Genomic DNA, 24,122 nt, shown 5'->3' on the forward strand with positions numbered 1-24,122 from the left:
CCTATCGACGCCCTTAAGTAGTGTTTGATAGCTTACGATATGAGATCTAAAGTTGGTTTGAAAAATCTTCAATTTAAACAAATAATATAGGTCTTATTATGTATAAAAACTGTAGATTTGAGATCGGAAATCTAACATCGTAAGGATCTCATATCACAAACTGTAGATTTGAGCTGACTACCGTAACGAACGGACGGCGAGAATAACCGGAAGGGTAATCCAAATTCGTATGAGGGAGGGCAAAAGAGGTATAGAATGTCCCTTTCTCAGGTAACAATGAGATAGCGGCATCGAGCAGGTTGAGATTTCCCGCCTCGTCCTTTTGTCGCCCTCCCCTCCTCTTCCTCCACTCTCTCTCTCTCTGCTGTCATTAATGGCGGCTGCGCTTCCTTTCTTCTAGGTTTGCTAGTCTCGACGGAACGGAGGAAGACTCTTTCTCTCTGTGTGCTTTAATGGCTGGGTTCCTAGTTTTGCGCGTCCGAGATGGAATGGTGAATCGGATGGCGACTCGTCTGCGGAAGCACAGGAGCCTCTCTCGTCCTTTCTCCCCTAGAGGGTAGGCTCGAGAGTCGAGACGTGGCTCTTGTCTTCTAGAGTTCTTTGACGCGCCGCAGGTGCTGCTTCTCCTCCTCTGCTGCATCTGGGGAAAGAGTTTCTGAAGCAGGCGCTCTTTGTGGATGAGAGCGGTCGATTTGGGTTTGAGACGCAGAGGGAAGCTGGGATCCAGAGCTTGTGCCGTTGTCCTTTGGAGTTCTGCTAACTCTGTTGCTTACACAGAGGGGACGACGTGTTATAGCCTCAGTCACCGCGGAGAGGATATTGTGCAGAGAAGTACTCCCCAGTTAGCATTTTCTTGACCGTGTTCAGCTTTCCGAGAGGTTTGGAGAGAGAAATGCACCTGGCCTGATAGGTATGAGGTTCTCTTGTTGATTTTGCGTTGAGGAAAACTGGTTCCTTGGGGTTTCTTCTGTGCAGTTTCTGGTGTTTCTAACTTTTCCGAGTGGTGCAGCTTCGGATCAAGCGGCTCTTTTCTTTAGGTTGGGTTCATCGGAGACGCTCAGCGCTGGATTATCATTCCTGAGTCTCGATTGACGGTGAGTGTAGAGGAGGGATTTGGGATTTCCAGTTCTCGAAGAAACCGAAAAGGAAACATGTGGATCATTTACTGGTTTTACTTAAAAGGAAAAGATGCAGGCAAGATCGTCTTGGGCATAAACTTTTTTTTTTTGCCAACTTACTTTCAGAAGATTTGTCTTTTTTTTGTCTCTGGAAAACTTCGTTCTTGTCGAGTTTTTAATTCGTCTATGTTCACAAGCAAATTTGGTTCTGCGGCTGATCGGAGTTTGTTTTCTACTGTGATTGAGTTTTGAAATGCATTTTGCCTTGGTGGTTTCCATTTTTTCCTATTTAAGATGAAACATGAATTTTGGAAAGTTCAGATGTTTTCATGCATTTTAAGCCATCTGGTTGCGTATTGAGGCACCGAATATTTCGGTTAATGCAGATCTGTGTTCGCTGCCAAACATTTCATATTAAATGTGGGTAGTTATTGGAGTCAGAGAAATCAAAGAGATTAGGTGGGGTTACTGAACGTCTGCTAGCAAAAAAGCTGGGAGACAGACTCAGCTATCCACATTCTGCAGGTTTCTGTTCTTCTAGGCATTGTTGCTGAGCTTATGAGAACCGGAAAGACAGTTTCTTCCGAGTTATTTTGGTGAAGAAGGTAGAGTTGTAGTTTTCTCAGTATCCTATGCAGAAAGAGAAATATCAGATGTTCGTTCTCCATATCTGAGTGTTGAAGAGAAGAAACAAATCTTGGCGTGTCAGGTTGTCACAGATGGCAACTCTTCTATCCTTTTATGTTACTCTATTCCTTGGTTTGCTTGTTATAGGTCAGGCAAGTTCAGACCCTGTTGCAGATAAGAATGCATTGATCGACTTTATTAGCAAGATGCCTCCTACCAGAGACCTCAATTGGGATCCAAAATCCCAAGTGTGCAATAATTGGGTCGGTGTGATATGCACTGCAGATGGCAGTAGAGTGGTGGGACTTCGCTTACCAGGAGTTGGATTGTCTGGTTCATTACCGCCGAACACACTCAGCCGACTGACCAAGCTTCAGATCCTCAGTCTTAGATCCAACGGCATATCCGGTCCCTTCCCTAACGATTTTTCCAATCTCACAAACTTGGTTTCCCTCTATCTCCAGAACAACAACTTTTCTGGACCCTTGCCTTCTGATTTCTCACCATGGAAAAAGATGGTCTTTTTGAATCTCTCAGACAACAGTTTCAGCGGTAGCATACCTTATTCTCTCTCAAACCTAACACAACTTACAGGTTTGGACCTAAGAAACAACTCGCTCTCCGGCAACATCCCGAATCTGGGCCTTCCCAATTTGCGGTTTCTGAATGTGGCGAATAATCATCTGAATGGAACGGTACCCAAATCTCTGCAAAGATTTCCTAATTCATCATTTTCTGGAAACCATCTTATTTATGCCCCTTCTTCTCTCGATCCAGTCTCCTCGCCTAGTTCCTTATCAACGCCTCCTCCAGCTTCAAATCTCCGAAGATCGAAAAAGTTTGCGGCTACCGCTATACTGGCTATAGCGATAGCTGCTTGTGCATTGGCATTTGTTGCATGTGTGATTCCTCTGCTAATTTATTTTAGAAAGAGTGATGGAAAGTTCTCTGATGGGAAAAAGCAGAAAGATAGGAAGAAATTAGAAAAAGAAGGAAAAAAGGACGAGGATTACCAGGAAGGGGAGAAAAATAAGCTTGTTTTCTTTGAGGGCAGTTCTATGAGTTTTGATTTGGAGGATCTACTGACGGCATCGGCTGAGGTTTTAGGTAAAGGTACCTTTGGAACGGCATATAAAGCTATTCTAGAGGATGCGACTGCGGTGGTTGTGAAGAGGTTGAAAGATGTCCCAGTGGGGAAGAGGGAGTTCGAACAGTTGATGGAAGCAGTTGGGAGTGTAAGACATGAGAATGTTGTTCCACTGAGGGCTTACTACTACTCAAAAGATGAGAAGTTGTTGGTTTATGATTACTTTAGTCAAGGAAGCTTAACAACGCTTTTGCATGGTATGCCTCACCTTTTCTCCTGCTGCTTTGGTTAATAATTTGATACGACTCTTTCTCTTCTTAATATTTTTAAACATTAGGAGGTTTTAACCCATATGAACATGTTTTTGCACGTCGAGTGTCTCTTTCTGATTGGCTTGATTGCCTGTTTGTACTGTAAATATTTTTTTTAGTTAAACTTGCGCATTGGATTGGGGCTTGCGCTTTGTGACAAATGCTCCACAGTCAATAGAAACTGACAAGAGCATAAAGGCACCTGGCATTCTCGTGTCGCTTTTTTGGCTAATTAATTATGTCTTTGACTAAGTTATACGGATTTTTGGTCATTAGTGTCTCCCGTGTACTCTAGAGAGCCATGGCTCGACAAGGAAAGTTTTTTGAGTTGAATAGGCGATACTTGGTACTTGAGTACTTCGAGAAACAAGTTTCTCCTGCAATTTAGATGTAGATGCATAGAAAAATCCAAGTATAAAAGTTGTTATTCTCTTATTCGCCCAAGGTCTTTGTTGAATTTGTGCTTGCCTTCATTCTTTTCGTTCGTGATTGTTTATGCAGTTGTATTTGACTTTTAACTTGGTGACTGTTTATGCATATCGTTCCTACTTTTCTTCTGAGATCCTGATATTTGTCAGGGCTCTGCATGCTGCAATCGTGGTTAAGGACGTTAGCATCTGATCTAGTGCTTACCAGATTACTCATACTAGTTTTTAACATGTTTCTTTTTCACAATTATTCATCTTTCTAACACCTCAAACCCATATTTTTCTTAACCGCAATTCTTTTCTTCTCATACTCTGGGTCCTGACTTTTCTAATTTAAGAATGGTCAAAGTTGGGGGTTTTTTTTTATATTAAAAAGGAGAATAATCAAATATACTTAGGAGGCAAATGCAGTTTTTCAGGAAACTGAGTAGTTAAGGTTTCTAACTGATAGGGCATTAATAGTCATTCTTACGGTTCTTTCTCTTCATCTTGAGTTTCTCTCGTGAAGACGCTGATAAGAAATTTGTACAAGAACTAACATTTCTTGCTCACGTTTTTTCAGTACTCTTAGTTCTTCCTCTTCTCCTTTTCTCGAAAGTTGTACAAGAATGACCGTTTCTTGCTCATATTTTTTTCAGAATACTAAGTTATTCCTCTACTCCTTTGCTCTAGAATTGTAGAAGTTTCGTTTACTTCAGTAGATTCTTGTTCTCTTGTAGAACACGAGTAGTTCTAGATAGGACCACAAGGACAGCAAGTTTTGCTCCCTTCTGTCGAAATATGTTTATGCTTAAGGATTTTTACGTGCACACAGTATCATGTTCGATCACGTTTGCAAGTATCAGTAGGAAGGATAAGCATGTAAATCTGCTTTGTATGTACCTTGTACCAATGGCCAAGGCGACGTTTAGGAAGAATTGTACTTGTGTGGCTCGGAGTGGTGACTGTATTCCAGCACGCGTGCGAAGTTGAGATAGCCCCCCTGTATCTAGCCATTGAGTCTCAGGCTTTTCTTTGTCCTACAAGGGCAAAACAGTAGTATTAGCATATGATATGCATACATTTTTTTTTCCAAGATGGTGCGCATCTAGATTTAACGCTTTTCTGACAAGTTAGAATGTCTTTTGCAACGAAAATGAATGATAAATTCGTAAAAGTTCTCAATTACTCGTCAGAAAAATCATGTAAGCAGACAACCACAAACTGAATGGAGAACAGTGCTTCAAGCCACAAGCATCTAACCATACTGCGGGAGATGGGCAGCAATCCAAGAATTCAAGCTGTCAATTAGAAGATGATTCTGCAAATTGACATTGAAGACCAATTATTTCATGTTGCCCATATTCATGTAGTTTTACCGCGTCACCTTGATATGCGGATGAATTAAGGTACCGCCACAGACTGCATACAAGGCTAGTTGCCGGGTCTATTAAATGTATTAAATATTAAAGTAATTTACCAAGGTCATTCTCTACTATCTGTAAGATAATTTGCCAAGGTCGTTCTCTACTGGCAATCTCAAAATTAGGATCCTCATTAACATATGTTATGAAAAAAACCCCATCAAAAGCTAGTTCATCACCGTGCATAATGTAGTTACACATACTTGGGAGCAGTTTCCTGGAACTTTGGAAATATAGTGGCATTTTACTTCTTTTTTATGCTATACTAGGGAGAGTCGGATATTTTTGTTGATCTGTTTATACTGTTCTATCTTCGTTTCAGGGGGAAAGGGCGATGATAGGGCTTCACTTGATTGGGTTTCGCGTCTTCAAATTGCTGTTGGAGTAGCCAGAGGCATTGCTTGCATCCATGCAGAGGGTGGTGGGAGGTTCATGCATGGCAACTTAAAATCCTCTAATGTCTTTGTTAATTCTAAACGATTTGGATGCATATCAGATTTCGGCTTGTCTGTTACATCAATGCCAGTAGCCCAGCCACGTACACGGTCAGTTGGGTACCGAGCTCCAGAGGTAATGCAGATGCGGAAGCCAACACAAAAATCGGATGTTTACAGCTTTGGGGTTCTGATTTTCGAGCTCCTGACTGGAAAGCCTCCTATCCATATTCCTGCTCCCAACAGCTCTGGTGCTGGGACCGAAATTATTGATTTAGCCAGGTGGGTGCAGTCTGTGGTGCGAGAAGAATGGACAGCTGAAGTATTTGACGTTGAACTACTGAAGTACCCTGGGATTGAAGAGGAGCTGGTGCAGATGTTGCAGGTTGGTATGGCATGCGTTGCAAGATTGCCAGAACAGAGGCCCAAGATGGCCGATGTAGTGCGGATGATTGAGGATGTCAGGCCGTTCGATTCTGGAAACCTGCCTTCTCCAGTGGCAAGGACACCAGAGGACCTCCGACCTTCCACTTCAGGTTAGTACATGTCTGGTGCTGCAGCAGCTGCCATTGTCTTAATCTGCGATTTCAGCAGATTGCAGAAACCTCCTTGTTTCTGTGATGATTCGCTATTCGGAATGTCTGCAGCGATGCTGTAGTTTTCATAAGTTTCTTGTGATTCTCGTCATATGGCCTTTGTTGTTCCCTTCGATTTCATTTCCATTCAATTGTTTTGTTTAAAGTCCTCTTGTGATTAAATTACTTTAACGAGACTGAGATGAAATTGATAAATTAAGATGGGATTAACATTTGCCATCTCGGAAATTACTGGAGATTAATTTGATTACTGTATATAGATATCCGTCCTGGTCACAAAACCATTGTTTTTGACGGTTTTGTGATGCTTCACTTTCATGTCTAAGCCCTTTAAACTAAAGAGGATGCATGAACACTGCAAGGTTGGCCTATTTAAGCTTGGCGTAATTCTTTTATGTAAATTACCTAATTTCAAATGAAAGCGAAATCTCACTCAATTCATTGTGCTGCTGTTGAAGGTTTCTACCAAGGTGAATTAGTTTTGGATAAGCTTGGACATGCTGCCTGTGTGTATAAAGTGAGAATAGAACCTACATTTTGGTCTGTGTGGGTATTTCCAAAAGAAACAGCTTCATATTTTATATAACAATGGTTACCTCTTTCAAGTTAAAAAAAGGTTCATGTATGACAGGCGTTACATCTTTCTGTGGACATGCAAACAGGAAGATAAACCTTAGGGGCCGTCGTGAATCTGCCTTTAGGGGCCGTCGTGAATCTGCCTAAAGGTATCTGTCTCAATCTTTGAAGTAGATTCATGATTGAGGCAGCAGATTCATAAAACATTATTCTCATTTTTAAGGACTGGCTAGTGAGAATGTCTCAAGTCAAGCTCAACTTTAGTTCATGGGCAAAGCAGAATGTCCAGAGCCAAAGGATCTGCTGCAAGGATATCTTTTTGTCAATGGATGCTCCTATTGCACTCTAGTGTTTGAAAGATGAGAACCAACTATGTAGCATCTACATTGCTATTAAAGTATTGTATATGTCATTAGTTTGATCCTTTTGTAGGAACTATCGGTAATAATGAGTATGCAATGGAATATCTCCCCTGTAGCACAAAATGCTCGAAGGGCTGAGGACAAGGCAGAACCTTGAAGAAAATCCTGCCAATGAGACGACACGATTCCTTCCAAGATAGCTCCATGAGAATATGTATATGCCGAAACATAAACTGATCTCAGAAATGCTTTGTGGGACTAACCTTTTTCTTTTGTCTGAAATAATGGAAACACCATTGGTGCAAATCAAGATCCACCACACAGGAAACTCTGTAGTTGAAAAGAATCGAACGGCCACAAATCAGTGGCAGAGAAGCATATGACTTGCCAAATTTTCCATATACCCATACACAGATAGTCACCTATGACGGGCCTTCAAGTACTCCGTCGTTGGCTGCTGCAAAGTAATGAAATTGAGCATTTTTTTGTTGTCAAGGGGGTTGGCACAATAGACAGGGTGAGGCTGGCATGTGGTCGGTCTCCCTATCGAATTCTGTTCTTTATGTTATAAAAATGAAGTCACTGACAAGCAGATCATGTATCTTATGGAAGTGAGGGTTTGGGTGGGAGCTTCGGCTTTCAGTCAGGTGGTGGGGCTTACCTTTACTCACCTGAAAGCATAGTAACTTTTATGAAAGGAAATGACAACAGAATAATTTGAGATATCCTTCTAAAATAGCAATCCATGTCATGGAACATCAATTTCACTTTTGATTGCTCTTTAAAAATACAGGTATCAAGGAATTGTAGACATGCAAATGAGGACGCTGGATCTAAACGGGATCCGAAGTTTGGATCTCTAGCTGAAAAAAGAACGATCTGAGAACAGAGCCCGAGTTTGATACCTAGCTAGAGGGTGACTGATTCTAGCGACTAGAGTCTTCGAAAAGCTACCAAGTGACTAATGCCCTCTTTAGAGAGTCGTGGTTTACATTAGAAATCAGTTTTGGACATCAAATCCCAGGGATCTGATCTGATGAGGAATCCGGGTTCCAGGACCACAACTTGTCCACTTTCAAGTAAGCCTGGGCACCGGGCCGGGTATCCGGTACCCGGCCCGCCACGGGCCCGGGCCTTGAAAAATTGAGTTTCGGCTTTTTTTATCGGGCTTGGCCCGGCCCGGTAAATAACGGGCCGGGCTCGGGCTTGCCGTTGTGATCGTCGGCGGCCCGACAAGCCCGACATTACTATTATAGTATTTTTTTTTTTAACAAAAATGAACTTAGGTAACTTAGGGATTTGGACTTTTTGTTGTTAAAAGTTTCATCTTTGTCGTCTAGATTGCCTCATCCCATCCTCCTCGTCGGCCCTCGGCTGCCTCCTCCGGTCCTCCCCATCGCCGTTGCACAGCCATCGGTCCTCCCCGTCAGCCTTCGGTCCTACCCGTCGCCGTCGCCATCATCGTAAAGGTCAGACTTTTTTTCGACGTTTTTTTTTTTGCCCGTTAGGGCTTCTTCCATCGCGCTCCTCTCTCTCGCTACCGCCTCTTCATCATGCTCTCCCTCGCTTCTCGTTATCATCGCAACAAGTCGATCATTTTTTCATTTCATCGCCAGATTTTGCATTCCAATGGACTGTCCACCACAGCCACTCGATCAATTTCTCTTGCGAGAAGAAAGAGAAGAAAAAAGAAATGAGAAACATGCCCGGCCCACCCCACCCAAAAGCCCGACTAAGCCCGCCCAGCCCATTATCAATCGGGCCGGGCCGGGCTTCGGGCATTAACCGAAGCCCGAGGCCCGAAATTACATTGGCCCGGCCCGGCCCGTTTATAAACGGGCCGGGCCTCGGGCTGGCCCGATACGGTTTCTGGGCTTTGATTTTGACGCTTTTATCGGGCCGGCCCGGCCCGGCCCGATGCCCAGCCCTACTTTCAAGTGGCAAGGACCTGAGTAATTGCTGTAGGAATTCCTACTGCAATTAATAAATAATAGATTTAGACTCCGGAATTCCTACTGCAATTAATAAATAATAGATTTAGACTCCGCTAATGTCAAAGATGAACAGTTCCCCTTGCATCCGGATATTTTAGTAATTTCAACAAGTTTTCAACCAGCAATTGACGCATCTTGGTTTTACCACACTAGCAGCATCATTGCCTTAACGAAACATATAAATATCAAGTTGATTAAGAAAAATTAATAAGAAAACTTTAATTTGCATTTTTTACATGAAAATTAAAGGCATTTGGATGACAGCCCAAAACAAGGGTTTGAAGGCAAATCCTGGTTTTTGCCTCTAAAACGCCATTTGAGGTGCGTTTGGATGATATAAAAACCAGGTTTAGTTTCAAAGACCTGCCTTCCCCCAAGTTTTTTAGGCAAAACTGATTTTTGCCCCCACCTCCAAGATTCTTTTTCTTCCCATCTACACATCCAAACTAGGTTTTAAAAATTAAGTTTTCCACTATGTTTTTTCATAAAACATCTAAACGCCTCATGGGTCCCTTTCTTTCTTTCTTTCTTTTTTTTTTTTTTTTTTTTTTGGGGTTTGGGGGGGGGGTCTCATTTTGATGTTTTCAAAACAGCCGATTTCTCTATTGACTTTGATGATCCGAACTCATTTTTTAATGTAATTTAAGGTTTACAATGTGCCACATGTAATATTTTTAATCACTTTTCTTTATAAACACAACTTTTATACATGATTGAGTACATGAATCAAATTAGCCAAATGACTGATAATCGGCTCACATAATCCTAATATTTACTTTCTCTCTCTCTCTCTCTCTCTCTCTATGTTTGTGTGTAAACTGGTATAAGGTTTACAATAGTCACATATAAAGTTATATTTTAATGCCACAGTACTAATTGTCATCCATTTTTTTTCAAAAAAGTAATTTGATGATGGCACATTATGGACAACAAATGAAATTGATCAATCATCTTATAGTCAATACACACAGTCTACATATCCATTTAATCCAACAATTTTATGAACTTTATAAGCGTTACGAGATATGTAGATTATGTAAAATAAAAATTGTGTATTGATTATGAGCCATTTGATCAATTTTATTTACAAGATATCATGTGTAAAGTTACTTTCTTAAGTCAAGATGATACTTGTGAGCCGGAAAGCATGAGGTGTAGTGGTTACGACAACCAAGCGGGTTACTGCAAGTGACTATTTCTTGAAGCTCGATCTGTCCCCCGGTTGAACCAGAAAGCCAAGAGCAACCATAAAGAGGATTCGCTCAACTAGTTCATTCTTTTGATCGAACGAGTAATTGATGGAGTTAATTGACATTGCAAGTTTCTTTTTAGGAGAATGTATTAAATATATGGGAAGAGCATGAATTTTTTCTTATCGATATGGTCCGTTTTACTGGATGGTATTTCATCAAGTTAGGTTTAGGAGAACGGATAAGTTCTAACTTTCGATAATAATAAAAAAAAAGAATCGCTTCCGGTTCAGATTTTCAGGTCATTTCATTTTGTTTGGTAGTTCAACCGCGGTCGTCTTCTTCCATTTCACCGGTGTTTTCTGTTTCTTTGCTTGCTTATATATTTGGTCTCTCTCTCTCTCTCTCTCTATATATATATATATATATATATATATATATATATACAGTAAACAAGCCGAAGACTTGACATGCTAGCCAACTCGAGCTGATCAGAAATTGAGCCGAAAAGAAGACACGTTGGGCCTCATAAATGTAATGCTTCAAGATGAATTGTCATGAAAATTTGAAGTCCAAGCTTACGGGACCGTGCCAAAATTTTGTTTAGAATAGAATTCAGACTCTAATCTAGTTAAACTCTAAACTAGTTTATTTGCAGGAAAAAACCATTTTCAACAAGTTATAATACCTCAACAGAGTGATATAATACTATAATGTCTAAAACTTATTAACTATGGTTTACAACTTAACATGAGCAGCGCTGGGACTTGGAACTCACGTTTACAAGTTCGAAAGAGAACTTTGCAAACCAGCCGAGTTGAACTAGAGAATGAGCAGTTTTGAATTGCATATCAGCCCTTCCCGTTACATGGTTTCAAGAGCCTCCCCGATTTTCCGCACTATATATATGCAATGCAAACCAAGGAAAACCTGTTGTAGCTAGTTGATAACTTGTACTCAGGAACCAGATATGGGAAACGTTGCCGATCTAGTTGAACTGAATCTAAGAGATGAAATTTAGAGGCTTGATAAAGAACATGCATCCGCTTAGATTCCATACCAGCAGCCACAAAGCAGTCCGGTCACCAAAAAATAACTAAATTTGAAGGTTCGTAAATCCACAAGCAAATATGACAAAGTCAGTTCAATCTAACAGATGACGATGGACATTTAAGAAGAGATACTAACCACTAATATCTTTGAGAGATTGCCTCAGTTTAGATGCCACTGCAGTACTCCCAAGCCAGTTCAGCCACCAAAACATAACTAAAAAGTTTCCAATAGCACTAACCCCCAGTTGAAGGCATATGCTCTACCAGATCTCCAGTGTTGGGCGTTGTTCTTTTGTTTCTTTACAATTTCCAAAAATTTAAAAGCTACATTTCCATTTTTACATAGACATGAGAATGTAGTTTATACATGCCTTGTTCAAAACAGCAGCAGTCCAGGGAAAAAATTACAAGTACAGAGAGCTAAAATGCCCAGACAGGTCAAGAAAAATAGACAACCTGCCACTTCTTATTTCAAACTTGACTTCCCCAAAACCTTAGTTTTAACACCTCCTGCAGAGAGAGAGGGTGAGTTTGAGTAGCTTGTAAACTAATTTATAGAGAGAAAACAGAAAAAAAGAGAATGTCAGGAAATATTGGCAAACCTTCAACTTCCTCAAACTGAACCTCCTTGATATTTTCTGCAGAAGCACGGTATTCAAACCTGCAAAATGTTTACAATTCAGGGTCATGCCATCAAATTGTTGGATATCTCCACATTCTACCAAACTCGGCCATGGGAACTTTTCCAACAAATGAGGATGAAAAAAGCATACTGTGTGAGGCTAGAGAAAGAACTGAACTCCTGGATTATGTACAGGTGACCATGTACTCTTCAAAAGATGCACGTTGTACAAATTCTCTGATAAACTTGATACCGAAGACAACCTAGCCCAATAATTTAGGTCCCAACTAGTGCTATATGACCATTTTAGCAGTTCCAAGGTCGAGTAAAGGCACATTATTTAGCATTTAATTATTTTTAGAAAAATAAATGCAAGGATGATCACTCAAACTGTTTTGCAGGAAAAGCAATGTGATACACGAGAATTTACAGTCAAACATATCCGAGTAAATGGTCCAACACTTAATAATGGAAAGGAAGATGAAAAACTAAGCTGTGAAGGAAAAGGAGACAAGGGCATCAGGTTGCAACTGGGACATACCTCAATTGAGAAATCTAAAACTTCAAACTTCAAAGAAAATCTACCAATGATTTTATGAAGTACAAGTCTCTTCAATCCTAAATGTTCATAGATGTTACCGACACACACCATCCATGCACGAATTGCACACATGTACAGCTCACATCTGCAGTCCATAAAACTTGGGTCTTTTGTTCACCATGGATCATTTCAGATCTGCCTTTGTATAGTTTTCAGATCTTCAAAATGGATACTTTGAGTGACTTTTTAAGTGTGTATTTTATCTCGTTACTGCAATTATCCTATGTTCTTTACTGTCTATTGGGACTTAACTATTCAGGTAATAGTTAGTAACTGAGTGTAACAACTCAATTAACTGAAAGCTAATGAGTTCAACTCATTAGCTTTCAGTTAATTTTTATACTGAAAATTGATATGTACCACAGGGTGGGAGGCTGGGAGCACCTACAGGATAAATTGAAGGAGAAATGCACAGAAAGAAATGCAAAAACTTCAGCAACAGTTGATTATCAAATGCACTACCAGTTGTATTTTAGATTTTAAGTAAATATGTGTGCTTGCTTCCATATATATATATATACGATTATCTACGTATATGCACCAAGTGTCCACATACATATGTCAGTATGTATATATACTATACATATAGGTAATCAAATATTTTGTTCGTGTTTCTATTTTTCTGTATTTTCATCCAGTAATTTTTTCTTCTCTTGCCTGTTTTTAGTTTCTTCAAGAATAGACTTTGACCAATGGCTGACTAGCCATTGGAAGCTTCATTTAGAGCCATCAAGACCTCACCAACAGCTAGCTCTCCCCTCACTGGCTGTACATATAGATGGCAACCCCTCCCTTGTAACCTCAAGGGTTTTTTAAGCACTGTGCGTTTAATCCGTTATATATTTCTTATTGTTTCTATTGTGTCTTAGTGCACCTCGCGAAATTGACACTCCAATTCTCCTTAAGTGCCACTAACCCACTACTTGTGTTTTCTCTGGGCTGTTATGGTGCCATATTCTGAGAATTTTTACACGTCTGCTCTAGAGTCATAACCCCTGATATATATTTTAGTTCTACTAGGTTTATACAATTGAAAAGAAAACCAAAATCTGATGATCTGTTTGCCATGAGGAATAAGGACTGAGAAGCCATTACACTTAGTTTAATTTGAACAGAATTAAACACCATTAAATCTATACCCAGGAAGAAGAGCAATGTGCCACTTTAGGTAATCAAGGACCTTATGATAAGGTGGTATTATCAATTCTCTGTTACATGGACACTTTTACAAACATTTAGTTTATGTGCCTCACACTTCTGGACACAAAGATCGGCACTACCTAGAGTTGCACAATTTTTTGTCTATTCAAAAGAAAATGAGGCTATTCCTTTTCTTTCCAATTAGAAAAAGGGTAGGTAGGAATGGAGGTGCTACCCCTCCGCACCCTTTTAGGTTAGATAGTAAATAGAAGAAAGACGAGGCACACCAAATAATCACTTAGTAGACACACCACATCTTATTGACATACTTGGTCAACCACTGTTTATGACTTTATGTGTTGCCTGAAGCTGCCTGTATGATTTCATAGATGAGCTTGGATAAATGTTATTTGTGCACTGCCTTTTATTAAGCCCTATAATTTTGGACCCTCCAATCTCATGTACAAATCAGTTTGGAAAGAATCACGAGGTAGCTGGATGGCTGGAAAATAATGGCTAGCTAAAGTCACCTACCAATTACCATACATATATGTACACACACACATATAAAGTGTTTGATGCATACAATCATGTTCCTTTAGTAGTCCAGACTCCAACATAGATGTTAACGGCCAGTATGCTGATAATAGGCAAGGACCCAAACTAGGGTTACTATTTTAATAGACGATGTAATTAGGGTTTGAGGGGAATTTTACTGTAGGAAGATTCTGGATATTCTCCCAGCTTGAACAGGGAGACTCTTAATAACAGTACTCTCTTTTTTCCTCGTCTCTTCTTGTGCATCTCTCTCAAATTCTTTGCAAAGATATAAGGGGCTCATCATATTTATGCCCTTTGTTTATAGACAAGACATCAGTCAAAATCACAAAATTGCTTCTATAATGCAAGTGAAATAGATTTAAAAAAATAAGTATCTGATATTAAGTGGACAATATAATGTTGCAACCTTCAAGAAATAATATGTCGTTGCAAACAGGTTACACAAAAGATCACTACATTACATAGATAGAAATACACCTTCACATGTGTACATGTCTATTCTATGCACATACACTTTACACTCATGCATGCAGATGAATTCACAGACAAGTATGTGTTTGTTCGGCATACACACAGAAAAGTAGTTTGCTTTCATGGCGTAGACACTAATTCCTGTCAACGCAGATTTTACTGTTACATATTTGTTATCTACTTAATAATTCTTATGACTGGAGAACTTGTAATGCAAGTAAAAGAATATTAGTGGAGTAAAAGCATTATCATTTAATAATTCTTATGTCTGGAGAACTGTGCTGCAAACCAAAGGATATCAGTAGCGGAAAAGCATTATCACTTAATAATTCTTACTTCTGGAGAACAGTGCTGCAAACAAAAGAACATCAGTAGTGCAAAGTATTCTTTACCTGTTGAAAAAGCAAATATCAATTTCTGAAATAGATCTGTCCTTGGTGGCTTCTGCTAGCACTGACACAATTTCACTTTTACGTGTGCTCGCCATCAAACAGTCATACTCACTTTGTACTATAATTGCAAAGTAATTGTCACTGAGTTCACTCAGCAATATCTTTTGAACAGCAGAAAGTGGTATACGTCTTTTAAGTAGGACAGCCTCTAAGTCCACTATATAAATAGACATTTCAGTAATCAAAAATCCCCTCCGCTTAATTTTCCCAGATCCAGTAAATTTCAAAACACTGTCTGCAAAAAGAACTTTAGTATCACCTGCAAATGTGCAAGCAGATTAAACATGAAAAGAGCCGGATGAACATGAACACAAATTTGACCAGATGCAAACCATAATTAACAATTTAAAACATGCAAATACATCCCAGTGCATGCAGAATACACTCATTATCGCCAACACCATCACCACAACAACAATGATGCATTTTCTCAATCTACGTTTGGCTAGCTTTGAGGTAGATGTACAAGATGAAAGTTAACTAAGCACAAGAAGAAAAGTAAGGCGATAAAAACTTCATATAACAAAACAAGCAGGACAAGCATAGACTAGAAACAAAATCTAAGCAGTTCAAATATACTGTCTACACACATACAAGTGCTGTTAAAGACCATACTGTGATCCACTAAAATTCAGAACATCTTCTTCCATTTAAGATGCCTGTACAAAGTTTTACTTTATGAAAGCTTACAAAGTTTTACTTTATGAAAGCTTAACAAGTGCCATCAATTTTTAAGAAAGTGAGCATACATCCACATATCTGCTAGGGAAAAATGTAAGGAAAGAGAAGAAAAGAAAAGTACCTTATTAAAAGTAGTAGGCAAATAAAGTATAATTCATAGAGTTGACAACATAATTCAAATCAAGGAAGAAAATACATAATCAGAAAGGTAGTAAGACAACCTACATTATTATGAAAAACTGTTTGAACTACATAATACCCTTCAACTCAGAGCACCAGTTTCTGAGAAAGTATGTTTCTAGTTAAAAAGATATACTAAGCTAAAATAGCAAATTATAAGATAATCTGTAGTCCTGTGCAAACTTTGCTCAACACGAGTAATCAGGAAAAGGAAACTAAATTAGTTTGGCTCAACGAAACGTTAATGAAAAGAAAATAACAACATCGAACCATAGAGTAAAAAATGTCCTATAATGTTTACAGTTTCCATAAGCTGGAATGAAACATGATAATCACCCAAAGCCAAACTCCCGAATGCACTTTCAAATGCAAACTAAAACACAGTTTAAAATGTAGTAATTTTTTGAAAATTGTGGACTAGCGAATATAACCCTGGGGCTTAGGAATAAAACTGGACATCTTCCTCAGTATAATATGATTTCTAGAGCGTTACCAAATACAAAGAACTCATCGTAGGAAAGTGGTATTAGTGTCACCAATGAGAAGTAGCAAAACCCCCAATGAACATGACAGAAAACAAATGCGCAAACTTCTTGCAATATTGAACAAATTAGCTGCATTGCTAAAAAACCTCGCCGATTTTTCTTCTGATTGTTCTCTTTTTCACACTCTGAAAAAAGAAATCTCAGCCTAACCCTATAATCAATAATAACAGAACCATGAATTAACAAGTTTGAGAACGAACAAACAACAAAATACATTAGAGAGTCCACATAATTTTCTAGTGAGATATGAATAATGCATAACATGGATTGCAGATAGATGGATGATTTGTAGAAAAGATTTGCGACAGTATAAAACAATAATCGAAAGCTAGACAAAAGCGACAAAAGAACGGGAAAAGACTGCAAATTTAGCATGTAAACAACTGCATTCAGTCAATCTTAATGGCACGCAGTAAAATCCAAACCTAACAAAAATGCGTCATACGAATGAACACCCAATGCAAATGAAGAACCAGACTTGGTAAAGAAAGCACCAAAAAAATATACACAAAACAAAGACCACGATCTAGATATCTACCTAATTAGAAACCCACAAAAACGAGGAAACTTTCTCCGGAACTCACCATGTTTCTCTAGGATCTTCATTAAGAAGGGATCAGAAGCAACTTTGAGATAGTCTCCGTTGTATTCCCTGTGCAGCGACGCCCCTCGTCGGGCTTTGACCCCCATGAAGGGCTCCTGCATCTCCGAGACGCTGGTCGACAACTGCAATCGCTCTTTTCCACCATCAAGGGCTTCTGCCTTCTCTCCATCCTCCTCTGTCTTGGCAGATGGCTGGATCTGCACCCGCCGGAGGGGTCTCCTCACCCGCTCCATCATCGGCTCGTGGACTCCACCTCTCGTTTTTTTACCGCGCGAACAGTGAAAATGGAGGGAGAAACGCGTATTTATCGTTTGTCTGATGAACGGTCCATCAGCCCAGCGGATCGGTTGATACGCGTCGTATCGTGAAGCCGCATTTGGGTCATGGAGCCTATTCGCCCGCTTTTAGAATTGGCCCACACTCAACACCATCCACGCTCTTGGGCTTGTGAGACCTACGTGGCTTTAAAATCGGACTGATTCGCTGCTGAATCGTCTCATTTTATAAAGGTTCGGATCGGCCAATAGGTTTTCTCAATTCCTAAAAACGAGACGGGAACCGAGACATACAACATTGCCATCCACGACAGTTGGGTTTAAAGCAACGGCTGCTGAATGGAATTTGTAAAGTTCAGGGAATCGATTGAATCCAATTAGACTCTAAATTTGAATGGACTAAAAAATGCATTTTGAATTTCTAAAAAAAAATTAAAATCAGATATTTAATTTTTTGAAAAATCAGAAAAATAATGTAAAAACATAAATGCTTCAAAAAGATGAAAAGATCGTTAAATCAAAAGAAGGAAGTGAACCGAAAAAGTTAATAAACTGAAAAATATAGCAAAAATCATTCCCCTTGGAGTGCCGTAAGACAGACAGGGGGTTGGATATGGGAGTTCCATATAGCATCGGAGTTAGCTCATTAGAATCGGTCCATTCAAATTCAATGGGTAGCAAATCAATCCAATCATACACGAGTTACATGCAATAATTTTTAAATAATATATATATATATATATATATATATATATATATATATATATATATATATATATATATATATATTAATAAACAAATTTTTAAATTTTTTGTCCATTCAAAACCAAGTCGCAATTAGCTTTAATTATTCAATTTTAAAACCATTTTTACAACTCTTGTTGAGACTCAAAGTTGACACTGAAATGTGCTATAACGAACCTCTCACGTCATTGAAGTTGGAAAAATATTAAAGCCAATTGAATGCTCGTTCTGACACATCCAAACCAATGCACGGATTCCAAATATCCAAACACTCTTTAGTTAACTAAAAGAGTAAAAAAAAAAAAAAAAACTTTTGTGAGGACAAAGTTAGACCAAAATAGTACGAGAAAGAAACTGAAAAAGCAACATTAGCGGGCATTTTGGCTTGACATGTTGAGCTTAGTTGAATCCCTGGCTGGCTATTTGCACCAGAATCACTTCTATCAGATGCAATGCATGTTAAACAAATGCAACTTCCCAAGTTGTTCTTGACCAGACAATCCTCCGTGTACTTAAAGTCACGACCAAATCAATATTTACAAGTTCCTATATATGGATTCGTTATGAGGAAGAGGAGGAGAAAATGGATTGGAAGGTGCACCACCATCTATAGAATGAATTGCTGAGTCTGTTGTCGCCAAGCTTCAAATCTTCAAATAGAATGTAACTATTGCACTCAAGTCGAAGGAGATGCGTTGGCTGAGTATAGTTCTTCTAGCAAGCTAGTGCAGAAGCAAACGTGATGCACCATGATGGTAGTATATACAACTGATAGATGAGCGAATCAAGCTACTAGACAAGTCCCTATACTTCAAGGCTTCAAGGGTTTCGACTTTTAAACATATGTTTTTTATTTTCTTAGATCAATTTAGCCTAAATTGACTCTAGTTCAGGAGATGCAACCTTAACAGTCAGCCCACTTGTGCATTCAGCCTCCTTTGTATGCCCCCATTCCCCTAGGTCAACTAGGCCTGCCTATAGAGGAGAAGGACATGGTGGGTGTTAACGTGAATGAGAGAAAAAATAAAGACGCAAGAAATCAGACACTTAGAATTTTTACGTGGTTCGGTTTTACCTACATCCATGATGGAAAAGGTTGGTAATTCTTTCTTATTCAATTCTGTAAGGTACACCATCTTTATAAATATGAATTACAAGAAGACAGAAAGAGTATCAACAATTCACTACAATGTTAAAGAAATTATAAGGCGTGCAGGTGCTAGACTTGCTAAAATGACTGCTTGTCAAAAATCTCCTACTCCTTCAATGTCTCTTAATTCACTTTGAGAACAAGACACCTCTACACATGACAATCTCCCCCTCAAGTTGGTACGTGGATATCAATATGCCCCAACTTACAAGATATGTTGTAGTGCTTCTCTTTCCCTAAAGCCTTTGTGAAAATATCGGTCAGCTAATTTTCACTTCTTACATTGGGTGTCTCAATGGTTCTGTTTTGGATCTTCTTCCTAACAAAGTGATCTTCTTCCTAACAAAGTGACAATCAACTTCTATGTGTTCTTTCGTGAAAAATTGGATTTGCACTAACATGAATTGCGACCATGTTATCACACATGAGTGTCATAGGTTCTTTAGTATCAGTATTCATATCCTTCAATAATGCCTGCATCCATACTACTTCACATGTGCATAATGACATGGCTCTGTATTCTGTTTTTGTGTTTGATCTGGCAAAAATTGATTGTTTTTTTACTTTTTCAAGAGACCAAATTTCCTCCTACAAATAATGCAATATCTGAGGTGGATTGTCTATCATTTGGTTCACCTGCTCAGTCAACATTTGCATAACTGACAATGTCAAGATTGTTATATTTGTTTTATTAAAATTTCTTTACCCGGTGTCCCTTTTAGGTGCTTCAAAATCCTATGAGCTGCCTCGACATGAGTTGATCTAGTGACAATAAGGTAGATGAGCCTCTTGAAACTTCGAATATTTTCAACTATGACACCTTCTTCCTTCTTTAACTCCACATTATTTCCATTGGACTATTCAATGCCTATGTAGCCTGTTTCCATAAGAAAGTCTAGAACATACTTTCTCTAACACACGAAGATCCCCTTATCTAACTAAGATATTTCAATCCCAAGGAAGTATCTTAGTTTTCCTAGATCTTTTATTTCAAACTGCTTATTCAAATATGCCTTGACTCGGGACATATTGGCACTATTATTTCCTGTCATTATAATGTCATCCACATAAACAAGTAAAATGGTTATTTTTAATGCTTGAGTGAATGTGAACATAGTGTAGTCAGATATGCTTCTTTTGAATTCATATACCTTTCTATATTTCTGTCACTTTGATATTTTATTTTATACACCCATCTACAACCGACCGTCTTCCCTTCACGTAGAGGGGACTATGTCCCAAGTTTGATTTTTCTCTAGTGCTGTCAACTCATTTGCCATGGCTTGTCTCCACTTTGTGTATTTGTTTGCTTCTTTGAAATTCCTCGGCTCTTGATGACAGTAGGTATTCAATATATATGCTTGATAGAGTTAAATTTGGATAAATTTTTTAAAGAGATATAGTTATGAATTGAATGAACTTAATGAACAGATAAATATGTGTAGAAATCACACAATTTTGTTGGCGGTCTGGTTGGTTATATTGATCTTCTCAACTGTGATTCCTCTAATCTGCATTGGCCTGGATCAATATTTTGATGATGGGATCTTTCAACATCACTGGTTTGTGGTCTATCATTTTCATTGCTATCTTCTCCACCATATTGAAGTTGGGTGTTATTTTCTTGCTGCATTTCTATTGAGAATTGATTACTGTCATTGCTGGAACGTCCATTAGGTTCACAACTTCATCATAAATATTAACAACTGGTAGAGGAAGACTAGTGTTGAACTATTTTACATTTGGCTCCCCTTGAGTGCATTCCTCATAAAAAGGTTCAAAGAATTTAACATCATGTGTAATAAAGATTTTTTTCAAAAATGGTTCATAGCATTTGTTGTCTTTCTTTTTGCTTGAACATCTAAGGAAAATACATTTCATAGTACACTTTTCAAATTTGTTTCTAATTTTTTCTTAAATGTGAGCAGAACATTTACAACAAAAAATTTTGAGATGTTTTATAGAGACTGGCTTTTTTAAAAGAAGTTGAATCAAAACTTGATTTTCAATACTTGAACTCAATATCCAGTTGGCAATATAACAAGCAGCACCTATTGCCTCAAACTCAAAATAGGTAGCAACACTCATCTATTTCTAAGATGTATTGCCAACCAGTACTCAACATGCTCGCTTCTTTGAGTCATGTCAATACTAAGGTCCATTGCCTTTTTGACAATTTTTTTTTTCACGTTGGGTATTCTTATTCTATCTGCCTCCGTAAGCGGCACATCGATAGTCTTTTGCTCCAAACACCCAGATACCATCTTCAGAGCGTGTAATCTCTATCTTGCTAACATCGTAGGGCACCAACAAGCTGACGTTTTTTAAAAAAAAAATTGTTGATAGAATCTTTACATTATTCTCAACTTTCAAGTTCTTCCCAAGAAATAGTTATTGTCATGGGCCGACTTTTTTAAGCCTATTTGGTTCGCGTGGCTTTGAAGGTTTCTATAAGCCCTCGGCCAGCCTAACCCAACCTTAAGATGGTGGAAGCATTCAAATCTTTTAGACCATAGAACTAGACAAGGAGTGTCAGGCACTCGGCAAACCATCATCCAAAATTATCCCACAGTAGTCAACGATAAGTCGTGGCCATGAGGCCCTCTCAGAATACTACCAGTCCTTCAAATGTTTATCTACCTCCATACAGAATCTGGGTCGAGGAAGACTTTTCTTTGGAGGAAATCATTAACCGAAGCCAGTTGCCAACTAGATATCATTAAACAAGGTGGACGACCATCCCTATACTTGACAATGAGCTTTCACTTGCTCGCCCTCACGTGACTCTCTACGTGGTTATAGATGCAGCCTATGTGTCCACTGAAAGAATTAGTCCTAACCCAAGCGCACCCCTATGTGTAGACTAATGCTATGCAAAGGAAGCTTGTCAATAGAACTGCACCTTTCGAAGGAACTAACGACCATAATGCACTTATAAGCTTCGTCCTTGTAGGACCATGCTGAACATTTCAAGTGCATTACTTTCTATTTGACTCAGCGTCCTATTGGATCTCACTTGCTTCACGAGCAATGCCAAAGCTGGCCAAGCAGCATCCCATGTTGCTAGCTTCGCCGGGCCAGGTATAATTTGTCCACAACACAAATAGAACAAACTTAAATAAGTAAGGGCATACCTCCCACCTACCAACTAATGACATCTTTTAATTTGGCAACTTTTGAGTGATTCATCTTAAAGGATGCAAGAATTGATTTTATATTATTCACATGTATCTAGTTCTCTGGCCCACCTTCATGAGAAAATTTTTTATTCTCCATAGTGATTTTACACTAGCCATGCTAAATGAAAAAATATTGTTAACAAAAATCAAATAATTAATATTAGGAAGTAAAGTTGTCGTATGGGGTGCAACAATTTGGCTATATTGAATCAAAGAACTTTGACATCAATACCACTTCTATGAATCTAATAAATAGATATGGAGAAAAAATGTTTCCTTAACATATGTCTTTTATATTAAAAAACTTTTCAATTTGATATCATTAATGAACACTATAAACAAAGTTGTGATCACATAATATATTTCTAAACTAACCCTGCAAGGACGAAATCCCAACTAAAGGATAATATGATGAAACACTATCATATGCTTTTGATAGGTCAAGTTAGGGCAAACCACTTCTATTTTCTTCATTGTTCAAACAATTCACTCATCGGTCAAATCTATATAGTCATGGATGATATTGCCTTTTACAAAGGTTGCTTGGTTGTCGTCTATAATTTGTAAGACAGTTTCTTACACTTTCGAGACTATGACATAGGAGATTATTTTATATGTGTAGTTACAAAGGTATATAAACCATTGAATTCATGAGTAACCAAGTAGGCACCAACCAGTGATGCTCAACCATTGAATTCATGAAATGAACTAAACAGCAGCCAACTAGACCATGTCCAACCCAAATAAACAATTGTATTCGGGGTTCCAAAAGTACACAATTCTCTCTAGCTCATTACTATTTTTTGCATTAACTATTTTTACTTTGATTTCTAGCCCTCTTAACTAACTCTTCAGCGTGACATCCATTACTATGGTGTCAAGAAGAAAACTAATACATCCTCTATCATTGAAATTAAGTCAAATTGAGTTGCAACCTTGATAGTTCCCCTTATATTTCGACTCAACATCATCCATTGAGGTTCTCTCAACTATATTTAACCATTGTTATTTCATTGATTTGTCAACGACTATTTTGGAGTTAGTTACTTTGGTGTTTCTTCTTTTTCTATCAATTGTAATTCATTCTACATGTAAAATCTACAAGTAATTTTTATCCACAAAGAAATATTAGGTAATACAATGAAGGAGAATCACCTCTAAGGGCACCTTGTAATGACCATTAGGATTTTCTTGCATCTTTTTTCCACTTGAAACATTGAGACACATTGTCTCTCATGAGAGTAGCAAAACTCAATCCTTTAGTGTTTTTAAAGAGATGTCAATGGGCTTTGTAGAGAGATTTAGCCCAACTATGAAGCTTCCTTGTATCTTTAGCTCATTCATTGCTTAAACCTACTTTATTACATATCCACAACTCAGACCGTATTACTTGTCCTATGATGGAGAAATAGATCTCAACATGTTATCATCTTCCACCCCTATCGAGTGTGTCCCACAGCTAGACCTTGTTTCACCCCTGATTGAAGTTCTCAAGACAAACTTCACCTTGTTCTAAAGATCTCCTATTAGGAGCTTTACAATTTTTCCTTTTAAGGGATATTCTAAATGTTTGGATCAAGTGAGACATCATATCACACTTATGGCAATACATTATCTTAAATTCAAACATTAATTTCTACTCGACAATAGAACCCTCTCCTGAATTTACTTTAGAGAAGCGGCTTTGACAAAATCAATAAGAATGCTCATTACAATATTTGCAGAACCTATTCCTTCCA

The 24,122-nt window shown here is 38.5% G+C and overlaps 2 protein-coding genes across 2 annotated transcripts; one reads left to right on the plus strand and one right to left on the minus strand.

The window, feature by feature from the left end:
- The first annotated feature begins 301 nt into the window (after positions 1–301).
- LOC116260886 (probable inactive receptor kinase At4g23740) lies at positions 302–6,232 on the plus strand. The gene is made up of 4 exons (XM_031639411.2): positions 302–910; positions 1,010–1,094; positions 1,505–3,089; positions 5,297–6,232. The coding sequence occupies exons 3-4, from the start codon at positions 1,838–1,840 to the stop codon at positions 5,947–5,949; spliced, it is 1,905 nt and encodes a 634-aa protein (XP_031495271.1). The 5' UTR covers positions 302–910; positions 1,010–1,094; positions 1,505–1,837; the 3' UTR covers positions 5,950–6,232.
- Positions 6,233–11,208: 4,976 nt separating this feature from the next.
- On the minus strand, positions 11,209–17,306 carry LOC116261491 (uncharacterized). The gene is made up of 4 exons (XM_031640273.2): positions 17,016–17,306; positions 14,966–15,284; positions 11,781–11,839; positions 11,209–11,688 (listed from the first exon to the last, which is right to left on the minus strand). The coding sequence occupies exons 1-4, from the start codon at positions 17,269–17,271 to the stop codon at positions 11,645–11,647; spliced, it is 678 nt and encodes a 225-aa protein (XP_031496133.1). The 5' UTR covers positions 17,272–17,306; the 3' UTR covers positions 11,209–11,644.
- Between the last annotated feature and the right edge of the window lie 6,816 nt (positions 17,307–24,122).

The sequence above is a fragment of the Nymphaea colorata genome, chromosome 9 (assembly GCF_008831285.2).
Source record: "Nymphaea colorata isolate Beijing-Zhang1983 chromosome 9, ASM883128v2, whole genome shotgun sequence".
Taxonomy (NCBI): domain Eukaryota; kingdom Viridiplantae; phylum Streptophyta; class Magnoliopsida; order Nymphaeales; family Nymphaeaceae; genus Nymphaea; species Nymphaea colorata.